This window comes from Macadamia integrifolia, chromosome 5 (assembly GCF_013358625.1).
Source record: "Macadamia integrifolia cultivar HAES 741 chromosome 5, SCU_Mint_v3, whole genome shotgun sequence".
Classification (NCBI taxonomy): domain Eukaryota; kingdom Viridiplantae; phylum Streptophyta; class Magnoliopsida; order Proteales; family Proteaceae; genus Macadamia; species Macadamia integrifolia.
The window spans coordinates 3,215,717-3,234,742 of record NC_056561.1 but is presented as its reverse complement, the minus strand read 5'-3'; the positions used below and the strand labels follow the sequence as shown (position 1 = coordinate 3,234,742).

The window sequence follows — 19,026 nt, the reverse complement described above, 5'->3', positions numbered from 1 at the left end:
GACAATCACTTGGCTTGTCTGAGTCTTTTTTCACTCCTCTCTGCTTTAGAGAAACCAGCATAATTCAGTCACCATGTTCTAGCTTCTAGGGGTAAAAACAACCCGAGTCCTAAGACCAAGTCAAATTCTGAAACTCAGCTAGTTGAGTTTGGCAATCTGGATGAGAACAAGGGCTCCCCAAAATAATTAGGGCAAATGAAGTTGTCTGATATGAGATGAATGTTTCTTTTAGCAGCAAAAAAAAATAGTGGAACAGATTCAATTTGCTTCATCAAAACATATGGGATTGGTCAACAACTTTCTTTTCAATCACAGTTTAGATTGCATTTTCCTATCATTTTATCTGATCAGCTGGCCTGGCTCACATTCCTAAAAGGTTGCAAAGAATTGTTAAAACAATTATTGTCATCAACAAAATTAAACCCAAACATGGATTAAACAATTAAAATGGATCAATACAGCAAATATACAACCTTGAGGATGGCCCAGAACCTAGCCAAGAATAAACCGGTGGGGTGGGGGTGAGAAAAAAAAAAGAATTCACATTCCAAAACCTGGGAGAATACATTTGGTGTATCCTTAACAGCTTTTGATAAACCTTTACAACATCATCAAGGACAGCAAAGCGCTTGCTAATTAGCCGATTGCAATGTTGACAACTCCAGTTACAGTTTAATCCTCTAGCCTTTTATTGGTCATCTGTAACCCGTGACGTCTCCCCCTTCACCTGGCCGCTGTTTATTGATGCCCTGGGTCTAGGCACCTGAGCACTTGTTATAGGCTTTTGTAATGGCTTCAGTGCTGCCATAATCTCAGCAAAAGAAGGCCGCATCTTCGGATTTCTGAAAATTTTCCGGAAAGCAAGTTAAAATGTCTACATTTTGATTGGTTGATGAATATGCAAGATGCATAACAAATGAAAATTTGTACAGTTTGATCTCTAGAATGCATCCAAAAGCACAAGCACAAAAGCTTACTTTTTATGGCCATCAGATGCTAAAAGTAGTTTTCAAGCAAAATGTGAGTCAAGATTCACATCCAAACTCCACTGCAAATATTTTTTTTAATCATTTGTTGCATTGTACCCTCTACTTACAGTATGCAATTGGGGATGATGTTTTCTGCATTTTGTCCCTTCAGGATTCGTCATCACTTTTCATGTATAAGCTTATTCATTTTAATTTTTGCAATCAATATTACCCAAAAAAAAAAAACAAACAGAAAACATCAACCCATGAAAGGTATGAGATCCACACAATAGCCAAATGTACCACCATCGCAACAGAGTGTTTTAACAACACACCCTCCCCTTCCCCCCCACCCCCCCAAAAAAAAAAAAGAAAACAAAATGCTCCAGCCACCAACAAGTGCTGAGATCTTATTTCAGGTCAGTGAAGAAATGTCCACTTTGATGATTTCTTTCATATGGAATGCTGAAAATTCTCAAGAAAGAAAGACAATGTTATTTATGAATCCTAGTTAAAACAGTTTACAGGTCGGAAGACAAAGTAATAGCAGAAATTATGACATAAACCATCTTCCCCAAATATTAAAAAGAAATGGAAAAAGTCATTTTATCTGAACAAAAAGAAGAAAGCAAACCCAAACTATCAATAAATGATTTTTTGAAACAAAAATAAATGCAGAAAACAACATGAAGAGATTTAAACACATTAATATATATATATATATAACAATAAACAGACCGGGTTTTCCTACACGGATTGCTAATGAAAGAATCTCCCCAACGGGCACCTGGATTCGCCACAAGGCAAGTCATATGGGGCTAAAACTTTTTGAACAGGTAGACCCCAAGATCCTCTGCTCACGTGCCAAACTTTAGACCAATATGAGTTTCCAAGTGGTAAAAAAAGGGATTTGAAAAATCTGGGACTACAAAGAAGGTGCAGAGGACTAAAGTGGAGGTGCATGGACATACACGAGAGGGTATAGCATTAGATGGGAGGGTGAAGGGTTGAATTTGAGGCTGAATTTGACACATGGCCTACTCAAACCATTTCCCTAGATATCCAACAGTCAGATTTCCACATCACTCGTCCATTAGCAAAACCAGAAAAAGATCAGAGAAAATGCCTGTTAAGGCAAATCCAAAGCATAAAAAAACAGAATAAAAACACTTGAAATAGAAATTTAGAAACTGAACAATATGAAGAGGTTTAAACCAATAAAAATAATAAGAAGTATCAACTAGAAGAATAAGCCTAAATTTAAAAGAACAGAGAAGTACAACATGTGACCATGATGAAAGAAGCTCCAAATAAGATCTCAGTATTTCTCACCCTCAACAAGAAAATCACAACATAAGACAATAAGGAAACAGCAATGAACATGCCACTACAATAGGCCTACCAAGTAGCTAGATTTATCCCTTATGCTGATATGCCAGATACTAACTAAAAAATTCCATCACAAATGGGAAGGGAGGTGTAACTTCAAAGGGACATGGAGGGGCTACTAATATGTGGATATGAGAGAGGAAAGAGGCATGCGTTTGAAATTTGAATACTTCCAAAAGAAGTGACATAAGAAAGTAAAAATGACTATTGAGGTAAAACAGTTTGCCAATGCCATGTGGCAAACACCATTTGTTTTGAGTATTTCTTCAGAATAGAAAAATGGAAAGGTGATCACATCACAGCATCTGTCAGGTTAGCATTTTCCTTTCAGGGAACTTGCTCCTACATAGGGTTTCTCCAGTTGGCATATGCCTCATTTTTTTAATTTATTGCAACCCTCACAGTTACTCCACTCTTAAGTCCATGCAGACTTATACCATATTTAGGTTCCTAATGTCCCAGTTACTTAACTTGATTATTATATTTATTGGGAAGATTAAAATTTAATAGATAACTTCAAAGCATAAAAGGGATATACAGTCGGGTTGGGAGGGAAGCAAGAAGAAAATTTTGCGAAACACATCACAATTCTTAATCAAATTTATCTTAGCCACATGACATAATAGGCCCCACCATATTGGCATCTCAATTATCACAATTTTAGAAAGTCTACTTCTCTATTAATTCAATTTCTTCCTTCCTACCCTATCACATTGCCTTGAACTTCTCTCTCATATTTCTTTCTCCTTCCATTGGTATTTGTCTCAAAGTTCTTGCTATTATTTTTTGCAGTCTGAAGACCATCCAATCTTATTCCCCAGACCTAGTTTATCCAGGCTTACTCTCTTAGGCCCATAACCTACAAGGTCACATAGTTGTCAAACCTATCCTGCATCATATATAGCCCAGATCGACTTGAAATTGGTCATCATGGCCTACCCACTTGGGCATCCTTCTACATGCATATGAGAGCATGTATCCTCTCCTGCATTATGTCCAGAATCCAACCTCCTTTGATTTGTTTCCCCTGTTGTGGTTCTACCTGCTCAAATTACAAATAAATCTACCTTGAGATACATATCAATCAAGCAACAAGATTGAATAGCTGGATGTCGCCAAGAGTATCTCAGAGTATTCCACCCAAACTGGAAACCATTCTCAAAGGGAAAAGCAGTAATCCATTCCATGTTGGGGCAGACTCCTGTAACCAGGATAAGTGACCCATGCCACGAACAGGATGGAAGAAACTAAGGTAATTCTCTGAAAAAATCTCAGCAAAACGACATCATCCCTTCAATCACAGCCCATGACAAGAAGATTTGGAGACAAAGGAATGTCACTGGATTGCTGAACTGAAATAAGAATTCTTGCAATGCCAACCCAAATCCAACTATCCAGCACACTGCCATCCAGTGGAAGAACCATCACAAACATCACCCACAGCTTTGGGAAGAGAAAAAATCAAGGGATGGAAAGGTACATTATTTATATTTATCCATTTTCCTAAATCAGTTATTCACGAATCACAAATTCTCGATAGAGCCTGAAGAGGGCAATGGTAATATGATAAAGCAAGAGCTCTAACCCCTCATATATTCTCCACCAAGAATTTAGAACAGAGGTAGCTTGCACTCCAGAAGGGTTCACAAGAACATTCAAGAACCTTTCTTTCCACCTCAAGGAAGTCAAATTCAGGATGCACGAATCTGTCCACAAGGCAGTACAGTAGGAAGCATTCTCTTTCTCTTACTGCATTGTCCACATAGTTCACAATCCATAGTCCAAAGTAGTCAAGGGCCCATGAAGGTGCCATGCCATTCTAATCCATGAGCATGGCTTGATGAAGGCGCATGTGTACTCTCAAATGCCACAGTATTCCACAAGAAGCACAAGGGCAAAATGCACCTTTCATGCCTTTATCACAGTTAATGTACTCTTATTCATACAGTACCTAATTGGAACTTCCATTGTCAGAATCTTCTCCACTATCTCATATCCTCATCTTGGGCATCCACAAGTCCTGGCCAAATGATCACAATCCCTTCAATAATATCTTGGTCAGAACCTAGCCAATGGCAAAACAAAATATCTTACATTCAATGGCTAATTTAATCTTGCAAGAGTTATCACAGTACACATTGTACGTTGCCAAAATATAGTTTTAAGAACATAATAAGGATATAGCATAACTAATAGCACAGTGCAGAAGCTTCTACATTTGGAGTTCTTCACCTGAGCTAAAACCAAACATTTCACTCCTCAAGAAAAGAACGTAAGAGAGAACATAGAGTAAGGAGAGATATGCATGAGTACTGAAACTAGCAGGAGTGGATGAAACAAGTACAAGCATTATCTCTCCCCTATTCATAGATGACCAAGTAAATATATGACTCGATAAATTAAAAGCTATTGACAAAATCTTTGATAGAAACTTCTGGAAGGTGCAGCCATGACCAATAGTTCCATTAGGTCGTTTGGAATATCAGATGCCCAATATTAATAAGACTATGGCTGAAATGCAACAAGACCATCAAAATACTCACGTTTGCCAGCATTTCCTGATAATATCTGCGATAACTGGATCCATATCTTCAGGAATATCAAGGCGGCGATGCTGGAATCCAACAGCGCCAACAACTTGCATGGGATTCATCCCTCCCCAAGGTTGTTGCATTGTAGAGAGCTCCCATAATATGACGCCAAAGCTATATACATCACACCTGAAAATCTCCAACACCAGTCTCAGACTTGAAATCCAAAATCCAAAAGGCATAGTAGAAAAGTTTCTGGTAAATATAAGGAAAGAAAACATACTTCTCATCTGAAGGTTCATTTCTCAATACTTCAGGAGCCATCCACTCAGCCTAAAGAAATGAGTCATCAATGAATTAATTAGCTAATTTGAACTAAGAGAAGCACCAATATTGATGAATGATAGAAGAAAAAAATATGAAATACTTGAGAGACATACAAAAGAAAGAAAAAGATGTGGTAGCTAATGGTTACTTTCACAAAAGACATTAGCATTTTCTATTATCTTTGCAGAAGAACAGTTTATAAATCAATGATCCGTCTTTAAAGCCAAAAGATGTCATACTATAGCCATGGTCTATGTACTTGAAATTACAGAATATTTAAGATATATATCTTTCTAACGATAAGGTAAGAATGTTGCGACCCGTGGTCAAGCGGTCGAAACAGCCTCTTGACATTCTCGGGTAAGGCTGCATAGTTCTCACCCCCCCAGACCTCGCACATGCGGAAGCGTCATGCACCGGGTACGCCCTTTTTTTTTATCTTTCTAATAGGTCTAATAAATAAGAGTTAGAATCCTACTTTGTGCACATGTCTAAATTTGGACTACTTATACAGGCATAAAGTAACCATAACTCCATAAGTCTGCAGATATGGACATTCCTGCCCAGGGGAGACACAGGCATTGAATTTCAGACACACCAACCCACTGGAATACAGAAAAAGGGTCATGGTTGGGTAAATTCGTTTTTTTGTTTGCATTACATATATTTGAATTGTTTCACAGTTGATTATCCTGATTTACATCTTCAAGAGAGTTTTTCAATGCCACAAATTGCCTTCCAAATGAAAAGTCAGGCTAGGATTATCTGGACATTGATTTTCGCAACTAGATGACAGGCAATAAGCTGCCTTAAGGTGATGCATGGGTGAAAAGGAACAATATTGCAGAACTGAACTATCTCTATAAGATTGCAGATAGATGAAAACACGGTGAGGATAAATGTAAAGGGAGTTTAATTAACTTACTAGCACAATAGTGTTAAAGTAACGAAATAAAGGACACAAAGAAAGGTGTAGGCATCAATGGTAAGGAAACTAATCCCAATACAGGAAATGTTAAAAACAACACAAATAAAGATTATACATTTATATTTGTCAGAATTTATGGACGAAAAGATGAATCAATAAGGTAGCTTACCGTCCCAGCAGTTGACCTTGAAGAGAGAAATGTATTATTCTTCATTCGAGATAACCCAAAATCACAAACCTAAATGATTGGGAAACAATTCAACTCGAGCTAAATCAGGCTCAGATCTTATGTTCAACAACAACCTCATATGTGAGACAAGAATGCTACCTTCACAACCCAATTTTTATCAACAAGAAGATTTGGAGACTTCAGATCACGATGAACAATTACAGGTGAACAGTTGTGCAGATAATTCATCCCTCTAGCCTGAAAAAACCAGGTATACCAAGGAACAAGCATTATTCCCACTGCAATAACCACGTTTACCATAAACTCTACTAAATAAAGTAACATAAAAGAAGTATAGAATTTAGGGAACCGTACGACATCCAGAGCCATCCTCAAACGCCTCCGTTCATCTAATTGATTGTTAGGCCTGTGAATTAATCTATACAAACTACCCCTGCAAAAAAATGAGTAATCCTTCAAACTTCCAAAAGATGAAAGTGAAAACCATGTTAAAAACAACTGATTTCTCTTTTAAATTAACCAAAAACTATGAGGACCCCTAGTGCAAATGTATATCCACGCGGAACAACTATATAGAATTCAAGAAGGTTTATAATCTGTGGCACAGTTGTCAAGGCAACACCAACTCCCTGTACTTCCAATTTGAAAGACTATCACCTTCTTTTTAAATGGATCCAATATTATTTTTAGTCAGCAGAACAGAAAATCATAATTCAAACAACCTCTAATCTCCAATTTTAAACTTCTGTATCCCTGCAGGATGAATTTCTAAAAGGATTACCAGTAGAGAATGGAACTTCTTAACTGGAGGGCCCGTCTCTCTAGTTTTTGCACATTGGATGTCTTCTTAGCATGGTTCAAGAAGTCGACCATTTCGGTCTAAACCAACTGAAATAAGTTAGTTTCAACTCTAGTTGGCACAAAAAGGACCACGACTCGAGTCACATAATTTGGACCAAAACATTTAAGTTTCGGTCTAAATCTCAGACCATCTTGGTCGTGCCATTTCATTTCACCGAAACAGTATAACCATGGCTTTAAATGACTCAAATTCACAATCTAAACACACTCTTTTGATCAACTCTAGCCCCACTTTTCGCAGGTTTCGTGCGAAACCTACTGTGAAGGCTAAAAAAATTAAGATTTGAGTAGATTTTGGTCATTCCTCTACCATTTCTTTGTGGAACAAGCTCTTCCAGTGTTGTGCATGTCATCTACAAAGATTTGGTGGTGGATTTTGGTCATTCCTCTTCCATTTCTTTGTGAACAAGCTATTCTGGCCTTGTGCATATCATTGTTCATGTCCAATTGCCTGCTTCTGTTGGTTACAAAACCTATTAATATACTCCACTACTTTCTCATAGCAAGCCATTTCTTCCTCTTCGAGATCATCCAGATGCATTTAGTACAATGTGTTGAAAATTATCAATCTAATAATCACTAATCGCCACGGAGGAAGAGGAAGAGAAAGAGTTGTTCTCAATTAATCATGTTCACAGTTTATTTGCACATTAGAAATAGCAGTAACAAGCTGAAGCAAACATACAGTAAAATGACTGAAGACAAAAACAAGATTGTGAATGGTTAATAATTAGAACATAGTTAGCAATCATGTTATGCAAACATACCGAGGAAGAAATTCTGTAACAATTGAAAGATTTGGAGCACGAGTTACTGCACCCATGAGGAGAACAACATTGGGATGCCGTAACCTTTTCATGATCCGGACCTTGGAAACAAAAATAAATCCCAAATTAGATTTTAGGTCATAAATCACCAGTTAAAAAGAACAGCATTAGAAATAATAAACAAGACAAAGGACAAACATTCATAAACATTATAACAGGAACCACCCGATGTTGAAGAAATATAGAGGTTATTATCGCTAAGCACTTAGGAAGGCCCTCCAACACCTGAGTCGCCTACCGCTTTGACAACTATGCTTCAAATGGGTCCCACAACTTGGATAAATCTTATCTAAGTAAACTACCAACAAAAAGAAAATAATACCTTCCCTACACATGGCCCCACAAACAATCAAAAAACCGATATACTTCTAATTTAAAACGTATACTATGATTTGGGCACATGGTTATATGATACCCCCAATTAACAAATATAAATACATTACGTTGATCTTGAGACCAAACACATCTGATCTTGCCCCTGCATTAACCATTTCGTACTTTTATCTCATTCCTATTATGAAATTGTTATTATTGCTCCAATTGCTGCTGTCTCCCTCTCTAAGTGTACAGGCAAACTGCTGGTCTGAGTTCAAAAGGGGGGGAAATCCTAAGATCATAAGAATGGACTAAGATTATGTACCCAGTAACAAGGTGACAAAACATGTCTGCATTTTCATTAATATTTGTAGACACCATTATAGGGGTAAGAGACGGCCCCTAAACAAGTGAAATCATGATTTTAAATCTACTCGGGCTCAGGTCCCAAGCTTGAAAAGGCCTATGAGAGCGACTGCAAGTACATTACATAGTCATACAACATGCCCTGAGGCATCTAATTGCAGCCATGTGGGGATTACATTAGTTAAAACAGCACAATGGTTGAAGAGAAGAAACAAGCAATACAAGAAACATTGCTTTGATGTGCAAGGACCCATTTGTACAGGTGCCACACTCTAAATTTCCCAATTTCCCAGCTACAAATAAATGTTTCTAGTATGACCATTTTCATTTCGGCACTGTTTGTTTTCTCAGATTTCATCTTTAGGTTACACAGACAAATAATAATCACTACCATATGTTTCCTAAATCATAAGACCCAGGTTGGCCCAGACAAGTGGACCAGTTGAACCCCACCCACCAAGGGGAATGGGCCGAGTCAACCACATAATCAAGTTTTGACAGAAAAAAACACCTTCATATTTAAAAGACTGCATTGGCTCAGCCAGTTCAACAGACAAACAATCTCAGATTACGATTTAGTGACAACTCTTCCAGATTCACTTATGAAGGAATCCCTAGTTAAAAGCCCAAAAATCTACAATCTAAACTCAACATGCTTGCTTTCCTTCTAGCATTTACAGGGGGGGGGGGGGGAGAGAGAGAGAGATACCTCAGTTCTGAATTCTTGAAGTGCATCACCAGAAATGTCCTGGTCTAAGAACTTCTTCACAGCAACTTCCTAAAGAAATTCAAAAACCATGGTTAGGTCAAAAGAACCAGACCAGGAAAAGATTCCGAAACACACATTGGCGGAATGGTACAGTCGAAATTTTAGAAAATAACTAGTGAGAAACAACATTGGCCGAGCATACAAATGAAATCTCGTACAACTGAATCAGTAATTACTATACATTCTTGCTAATATAGGGAAGTGTATTGAGTATTAGCTTTGTTAGATTATCCATAAAGTATTTGAAGTTTACACATTAGAGAATCATCCTCATATATAAGCTATGGCCTATAATATAAAGAGAATAGAAAAAAGAATAAAATAAATTTATTTAGAAATGTTCCAACATGACTGACTTAAATGATTACCATAAGAATTAGTTAGAAGTTGTAGTCTTGTAGGACGCTTGACTCATGAAAGAAATAGAACAAATTCAAAATTTTCCCCCACCTTTTCATTACAATATTATAGGTCAACTGGTGAAGGCTCACACCCGGTTAAGGGTTGTTACTGGGTACTAGCCCTGCTTTCACACCGGGGAGGTGTAGACTGGAGACAGTCCTAAGTCCTAACCTTAAGCATTTTGCACACAATGGCTGCTTTCAGACTCCAGTCCATAACCTCAGACTGGAAGCTTGAGCTTTTACCACTGCACCAAACAATGGCCCCTCATTAAAGCCAACCCAATGCTTAGAATAATTAAGCCCATGTACTTCAAGTCTTCCACTGTGAACCCAACTCAACCCAGTATCCAAACTTTGGCCATACCCCCCAATGAGGTAAGACTTGGACCAAAACCTGATTGGAATGGTGAACCCAAGACCTTCAAACACAAGGCCATGTTGCGAATAGGATCTCCAAAACTCCTTAACCAATAGTATGCATGTCAGAGGGATAAGGATGAGAGACCCATACATTTGAATTGTGATAGGAAACAAAAATGAAACACCAACTCATCAACCAACTGTATAAGTACACTACAATGAATGAAAATCTTAGCTCGGGAGTCATTCAGTATGAAGAAGAAAAAAAAATCTTCACATGTTCATGGAATTTCCATTTAGAAGAAAATCGACAGATAATACAGACAGCAGACATGGTGAAGTTTCAGTCTCTATGAACAAGTAACTCACAGTTCCATGCCACTCCCCACGGTATACCTCTCCATATGACCCTGATGAACAAAAGTTACGAAAATCAAATGTGGTTTAACAAAGAGAATGAGACACCATAGAAATCCTTTTTGCAAAAATTGACAGACCAATAAGCATAAGTTATTACCAAGTCCAATACGCTCACCCAAGGTGATTTCCTCCCATGGGATTTCCAACTCAGCAACATCATCAAGTGTGCTGTCAGATTTTGAACAATCATTACCTGCCGATCTGTCTGAACTTCTCTCAGCTTCTGCATGAGCAGCAAAAGCATCATGCTCCCGGTCACCACCTCCTCGTGGTGCATACCCTGCACAATATGCATCACCATCACTCTGAGCAGCACACCGTTGGTTGGAACATGAAGCACTACCAGGAAACGGGACACAAGACTCTGATTTCTCATACTGCTTATTGACAGCTGCTGTTGTTGCAACTACAACCGCAGCAGTGGCACTGGCAGTGGCTGCAGCTGTAGCAGGAACTACAGTGTTTGAGTCATTACTTGACATGGCCGCAGAAACTACCATTGAAGATGCAACAACAGCTGCTGTTGCAGCAGCGGCAGCAGCAGCAAAAGGCACAAATTTCACTTGGGAAGTGTCAGGAGCTAAAGCAGCAGATACTTCAGATCCTGATGAATAAGGTATTCCTGATGCTTCGCCTGACTTCAGAGGTTGGTTAACATCCAAACCCTCTACACACTTCAAATGCTCCATTTGAACGCCTGAAGGACTTGGTTTTAATTGCACACCATGGTAAGGAAGAGGCGGCAAAAACTGGCCCCGACCAAGATCAGCATGAGCCTCATGCCGGGTTCCATTCCTCCTCTTTTTCTTTTCATCCTTATCTTCTCTCTCTTTCTTTGCTTCAACAACTGAAGCATCTTCCCGCTCAGAATAAATTTCAGTGAACAAATTCGGAGGTGCAACAACACCACTTTCCAGCAACACATCATGAAGCTTCTGAGCTAATTGTGGGTTCTCTTTGGCAGCATCAATCATGTACTGTGAAACATCTTTCACTTTCATTCTATGCGCAGCAGGGGAACTGACACCTTCAGTCCATGAAGGAGATCTTGCATGCATAAAAGGATGGCTAGGCCTCCCCGAAGCCAGCACCTTCTCAACCTTGGAGGGTTCCCCGGAATCATTGGTTGTTAACTTGGATATGACCTCGCCCTTCATTGGCTCCGGTGGAGGTTCTTGTGAAGATTCCACTTCAGGATTCTTGACGCCTATTAGCTCACCTGAATTGTCTCTTTCAATAGAGTCCTTTTCTCTGCTGGAAAGACCCCTAGACCTAGATCTCCTGTCCAAAGGCTCAAATTCCAAGTATCCTCCAACAGAACTTGTAAACCCGCTGCCGGAGGATTCTAAAATGGAGTGGTCAGCATCTCTAAGGAAGGGACTGACCGGTTCAAAATATTCTATTTGCGGTCCCGCTGCATCAGATGGGATAAGCGTGCCAGGGTCAGCCATCAGATCAACAATGTATTCCCTGCCATGTGCATTAACAATCAGCATATTCCCAACTGTTTCAGAAATCAAAATAAGGGAAAGAACAAAGAAAATTATATTTCTTGCATTCCTTCCGCAAGTCTATTTGAAGGTAAGTTTCACCAGAAAGAAATTAAAAACCCCAATGAATTTCCATAGAGAAACAGAACATATTTTGAGCTAATATATTCTCCGTCTGCAAGAGATTCACCTTAAGTGACAATGTCATACATAATCTTCAAAAGGCATTATTTTAGTCACTTAGTCCATTAGTCCACAGAACCGAGTAAACTGACATCTTATCATAGATAAGTATTAAAAATCAAAAGGTGTAAAATGATAGTGAAGCTAAGACACCTTCAGGATGAGATGGTAATAAAGCTCAAAATTTAGGATCAATAATGAATCTTGACAGCACCACAAGCAGATAAAGAACTAGAGCAGTTTAATCACATGAGAGGAGGATATTTTGGACCAGGAAAATACTTGAAAGCACCATCCTCCACCTTAAGAGCAAGATATCTGAACAGAACGGATTACCTTCCGTCCCCAACCTTTACAATGTTCATCGCCACATTATCAGAGCCCGTATACTGCTGCCCTTTCACTAAGCGGCACGGAATGCCTACACTATCAGCCAAAACCTGCATTCCATTAATAATCATTACATGGGCATCATGACTCAAAAAAGAAAAGAATGACTTTTCTAATGGAAAGTGTAGTAATGCTAAACAGAAATTAATTCCAAGTGTCAATAGCCAATTAAACTAAATACTAATAGAGCCTTCATTTACATATCAAGGTAAGGAAGATGATAAACCGAAGCAGTTCGATTTAATAAACCCCTTTTTTTAGTCCATTTGTCTACACTGATGTGAAGATAACACTTTTCACATAAAGCTATTTGAGTAACCCATGTGCCTTTGTCACAAGCAACACAGTACTGAATGAATCCACTTCCTCATGCTTTTTTCATGTTTGAGGCAAATGAGGAACCATTCGAGCTTTTTTTTGTTGTCCTTTTGCATCAAGTATCTGGCACCATTTGCTTAACTAAGATACAGGTAACATGACAATCAAAGCTTTGCTTTTTGCATGATTGATAGGTTTAAGAATATCAGCAGCTGCAATACATAAAAGAGGAGCCACTACCTTGAACAATAATGCACGATGGCGAGCACAACCAATGGTCAAAGAACCAAGAGGCAGCACCATGCTTCCAATAGATGCTCTTAAGCGATTACTAAGATTCCTCCACGCTTTCAACATGCTCTCCGGATCCCCAACTGGTCCACCCATGTAGTTAGCAACTAAATCAGCAAGCTTTTGTACCATATCAGTACCTACAGAACCAAAAGATCCCGACCTTAACTCAAGAGCCATCATTAGAGCCTTCTGCTCAAGCTTTAATAGGTCCGAATCAGCTGCCCTATTTACAAGAACTGCTTCCCAGCTGATATTTTCCGACACTGGCACTCCTTGCAAATCAACAAGGGAAGGCATCTTCTCGGAAGTAGACTCAGCCAGAATGCCATATAGGTCATAGAAACCGTCCAAGATCTTGTCATCATAGTTAAGAGCATTGTAGTTCTGTAAATCATAGACACATCTATTGCATTAGATAAGTTAGAAAGAAACAAAATTCGAAAGAAAACCAAATATACCTGTTTCAGTACAAACCTAAACCTAATGACATCTTAACCTAACCAATTAATATATCTTGGAGTCTATTGACAGATAATTTAAGGCAGCAAGAAAACAAGCACAACTTATTATTTAAAAAAGAAAAAGATCACCTACTATTAACTTCATTTTGCAGCATTTGTTATGTTGAGACATACATAACCCAGCAAGGCAGAAAAAAATTGGCTGTGGCATAGTTCTCAAGGCATCATCTAGTCGGTGCCTAGGCATTCAGGCTCTTTCTAGGGTCCAAGACGACAGCACGCCTTGTTGAAACTTCACGAGTTTACGATTGTTTTTTGATGAATATGCTTATATTATATACTAAGCTTTGTTCATTATCTATTGGTTTTCTCATACAAGGCCACTACTAGCATTATTATATCATATTGCATTGATATGGTTTATATAGTTATATGTTGCATGTAAACGTAATTATATAAAATTATCATTGCTATATTACATACAGTTATTAATGCAAGCGTATGCGACATCTTGTCACCTAAAAGCCCCTCCAATGCCTTGAGTCGCCTAGTTCAAGGTTTATGATCTCGCTTTCGCCCCCCCCCCCATCTCACTGATCCAAGAAAGAGAGAGCTAGCGAGATAATGTATCTTTTCCCCGGTCGACTCGGTGGTCATATGGTCTTTGTAGCCCCTAAAAATTGGTACTTACCCCATTTTAGGCCTTCTAAACACAATGGAAACGTCAGTTTTATTTTAAATTAAACCTAAAATGATACTTTGACTTCGTACCCTATATAATTAGTCTCCGACTTTTCGGACCTTAGGCTAGTATGCTCTATTCCAAAATCCACATTCCACAATCAACACATGACACAACATAATCATAAGAATTTAAAAGACTTCATAGATAATTACTTAATTGTTTAACAATTAACATTGATGACAGATGAGTCACATAAAATACATTGAAAATTTGAAATGACATAAGATAAGCCACTTAACAAAATAAGGCCAGCGTTATATGCATCATTTATTTAAACAGAAAAATAAAAACAAAAATTTAAACAGAAAATATATTTCCCTCCGTGAATCCATAGATCAGTATTATATCCATCACATATAAAAAAAACCAACGTAAACCAACAAGTATTGATGATGTTTCCATGAAAAAATGGGTTTAAGAAGATTTTTTTATCTAAAACGGTTCTTAAGAAGAAAAGTAACTCCAAATATGGATGAGGAGGTAATATTCTCTACTCTTTAAGCTTCAATGAGTGTACGAATGGAGATCGTCAAGCAAAAGCACCAAAATCCTTACTCACAAAGAGAGAATCAAGGGATTCATCATCATCAAGGCTGAAGAGTGATTCAATATCAGCATCTTCAAAGATTTCTTGTTCTTCCAAAAGTGAAGAGAAAATTGATAAAGCATATTAACTAGCTTAGAAATGAAAGTAGGGAAGGCACCAGGCCCGGATGAGGTCCTAATCGAAGTGTGGAAAAGCTTGGGAGCATGTGGGGTTGTTTGGTTAACCAAGTTGTTTAACAAGATCTTGAACATGAAAAAAATGCCTGGTGAGTGGAGGAGAAGTGTTATTGTCCCAATTTACAAGAATAAAGGAGATATACAGAGCTGCAACAACTATAGAGGCATTAAACTCACAAACCATACTATGAAACTATGGGAGAAGGTAATAGAAGTTCGCATAAGAAAAGAAACCGATATCTCCGGGAACCAATTCGGTTTCATGCCTGGGAGATCCACTACAGAAGCGATTTACCTTCTTAGGAGGCTTATGAAAAAATACAAAGTCTACAAGAGGGATATCCATATGGTATTCATTGACCTAGAAAAGGCCTACGACAGGGTTCCCAGAGATTTAATATGGCAGGTTTTAGAGAAAAGGTGTAAAGTAAATATGTAGATATAATTAAAGACATGTATGGAGATTTGGTGACTAGTGTGAGATCAGTGGGAGACCAAGGCGTTGAGTTCCCTATTACTTGCGGGTCACATCAAGGATCCGCATTGAGCCCCTACTTGTTTACACTTATCATGGATGATTTAACCAGGAAAATTCAAGGAGAGATCACGTGGTGTATGCTTTTTCCAAATGATATTGTTCTGGTCGGTAAAACAGTGGCAAAGATTAATGATAAGTTAGAACTATGGAGATCTACTTTGGAATTGAGAGGTCTTAAGATGAGTAGAACGAAGACAGAATATATGAGATGTAACTTTAGTCGATTGGGAAGCGATAGCGAGGGAGTGAAAATTGAGGGGAGAGAGATCCCACAAAGTGATTGTTTCAAATATTTGGGCTTTACCTTAAACAAAGAAGGTGAGATTGATGATGATGTTTCCCACAGAATTAAAGTAGGATGGATGAAATGGAGAGGGGCGTCCAGAGTGTTATATAATCAACGTATTCCTCTAAACCTTAACGGAAAATTCTACAGGATAGTCCTAAGACCGGCTATGATGTATGGCGCAGAATGTTGGGTAGTCAAGAAGCGTAACATAGATAAGCTGAGTGTGGCTGAGATGAGGATGTTGAGATGGATGTGTAGCAAAACCCTAAGAGATAGAGTAAAAAATGACAAGGTTAGAACCGATTTGGGAATTGCTCCAATTCAGGATTAACTCTGAGAATGTCGGTTACGATGGTATGGGCATGTTCAAAGGAGGCCTTTGGATGCACCAGTATGGAGGAGGGACCAGATGCAGATGGATGAAGCGAAAAGGGCTAAGGGTAGGCCAAAAATGACCATTGAGGAGTTAGTAAGAAGAGACATGCAAAATTTAAGTCTTCACCCAAGTATGGTATCTAACAGAGCTGCTTGAAGGGCTAAGATCCGGGTTACAAACTTTTTTTTTTTTTGCACGGATCCATGTAACCTACCCCCATTTAGTTAGGATAAGGCTGAGATGTGTTGTTGTTGTTGTATTAACCATCTTAGACTTCTTCTTCTGCAAATGTTGTTGAGGACAAGCCTTAGCAAAATTTCCCTTCTAACCACAAATATAACAACGATCAGAAGTCTTGCCACAAAACTTCTTTCAGCGAAGAAATTTCCATCGTTTCTGGGGACGATGGAATCTGGACTTTAAGATGCCTGACGGTGAAAGACCATTTAAAGAACCAATTTGCCCACCTCAAAAGTTGATTATCTAATAGAGTCTTCTACTTGAATTGTAGCATCCTAGGGAAAGCTGACATGTCCATCTCAATCTGGAAGGTATGGCCTATCAGATGAAATTGGAATTTTTCTATTTTGTTTGTTAGTCCGAGATTGTAATAGGTTGGAGTCCGTCAATTATTACATGTATTATTGTACCTTCGGGATTGTAAGTGTGTGAAGTCCGTGTGGACTTATAATATTGTTAAGTCCAGGCTCAGTCTAAAAATACAGCCCATATGTAACGTTTGAGAGCAGAGTGTTCAATAACAAGTTCACTTGTGTTTTTTTTTTCAAAAAAGTAGAGAGAGAAAGAGAAGCAAGACAAAGGAGAGATTTGGCCATATCTCGGTCGAGTTTTCGTACAATTTATACGTCACCATGCATCTCCTCTGGCCTTTTTCAAAAAATGCGATATTATCGAGATCTTAAACCATAGCCTAGTTTCCTTGATAGCTATGGCTGTAACATATAACCCAAGTTACAGGCTAAAGAAGAAAGCGATGTCAGAAATGTGAGCAAAAGCAATAACACCATGTGATTCAGTAATGCAAATGCCTAATAAAAGTGGAGAACAGATGTCTGACATCTATTTCTCTAATCAATAAATTGTAGCAAATAAAGGTAAGGAAGAAAGAAAAAAGTACAATAAAAAATCAGACATAGTACAATGAAATAGACAATATATTTGAGATTACTTAAAGGCTGGTGGTCTCTTCTGGAAATGATGTAGATCAATGGAGATTGAAAAGAAGAAAGAACAAGCAAGAGCTAGCACTGAAGCCCATCGAGACAACCATCCTTGGGCCCTATATAGGCCAGCTATGAAGTCCATTGAGCCCATCCTTAAGAGCCAATTGCGGCATATGTGTTAGGCTCAAGGATTAAAGTATCGGTATCGGTCGCCGCATTGGTCGATCAAAATTAAGATACGTATCGGAGGGTATTGTATCGTATTGGATATATGCTAAGATACGTTAAAGATACGCACATAAATGGATAAGAAACACCTTTTTAAACACTTTTACATAAAAAAATTGCTAAAAAAAGCTATTGATAATATGTATTATGCATACACACTAAATTGAGGGTATCGCACTAAGAATTCAAGGTTTGTAGTTGTCTCATAAATGTAAAATCCTTCTTCCCAACCTTGATTTCTACTTTAGTTAAAGAGAAATATGGCTGGCAGCAACTTTGGAACAAAAACCCCCCAAAAATCATGTTTTCTGAAAAAATACCCATCTTGACCATTATATGACCATAACGCATTGTATCGGTATGTATCGGTGAGTATCGATACTCACCGATATACATTGATACTCATCGATACGTACCGATCGATACATACAAATACTCACCGATACGTACTGATACATACTGAAACGTATATTTCACCTCGATTTTATATTTTTCATAGAGTATCAATACGCATCGATAGTGTATTGGTACATTTCGGTATGTATCGTAGGATATATATCGATACGAAAGGATTTTAAAAATTTCATGTATCGTATCAGTGTGTATCATATTGGTCAACTAAATTTAAGATACGTATCAGAGGGTATCATATCGGCATCGGAGATACTTTAAACCATGGTTAGGCCCAACCAATAGGCCAGGTTTGGGTCCATTACACGTCCTTTTTTATGACTTGCATGGGAGTCTTTTAAGTAGATTCTATATTCTATTTGTTTCTATTTTTGTAAGTAGCTACATGGTAGATTTTATTTAGTATTCAGTTTCTACTTTGAGATGTTTCTATCTTATTGAATTGCTATTCTGTAGGGAATTCCCTTTCCATGCAAAGCGATTTTGATTGAAGCTATTAATAAAATAGGGGTTGCACTACAGCCCCATGATTTGAGTTTGAAGAAAGCTTAGTTTATGCCCTTGTGAAATGTGAGAGACAGTCATGGTGAAAGACTGACCAGGGACATAGGTGAGAGGCCTTGGTCATATCCTGCTTCTTCCCTTCTTTCTCTTCTATCCTTCTTTTTCTTAGTTTCTATTTTTATTTTTTTTTTCTTTCTTTTTCCTTTTTCATTTTTTTTTTTTTTTTTTTTTTTTTTT

General features: G+C 38.2%; 1 protein-coding gene across 2 annotated transcripts in view; it reads right to left on the bottom strand.

The window, feature by feature from the left end:
- Positions 1–402: 402 nt before the first annotated feature.
- The window catches only part of LOC122079244 (probable serine/threonine-protein kinase SIS8), a 20,453-nt gene continuing 1,829 nt past the window's right edge, over positions 403–19,026 (bottom strand). Inside the window, exons 2-14 of one of the 2 annotated variants that reach the window (XR_006140374.1) lie at positions 13,277–13,714; positions 12,665–12,768; positions 10,753–12,125; positions 10,605–10,645; positions 9,412–9,480; positions 7,962–8,062; positions 6,688–6,766; positions 6,472–6,570; positions 6,313–6,381; positions 5,172–5,221; positions 4,901–5,077; positions 4,309–4,422; positions 711–842 (exon numbers count right to left, since the gene is read on the bottom strand). Coding sequence is in view for 1 of the 2 variants with exons in the window: in XM_042645531.1 (XP_042501465.1) it covers positions 689–842; positions 4,901–5,077; positions 5,172–5,221; positions 6,313–6,381; positions 6,472–6,570; positions 6,688–6,766; positions 7,962–8,062; positions 9,412–9,480; positions 10,605–10,645; positions 10,753–12,125; positions 12,665–12,768; positions 13,277–13,714 (2,754 nt within the window). In the remaining variant the exon portion in view is untranslated. Of the gene's footprint in view, positions 843–4,308; positions 4,423–4,900; positions 5,078–5,171; positions 5,222–6,312; positions 6,382–6,471; positions 6,571–6,687; positions 6,767–7,961; positions 8,063–9,411; positions 9,481–10,604; positions 10,646–10,752; positions 12,126–12,664; positions 12,769–13,276; positions 13,715–19,026 lie in introns of both variants that reach the window. The other variant, XM_042645531.1, reaches the window with a different exon arrangement.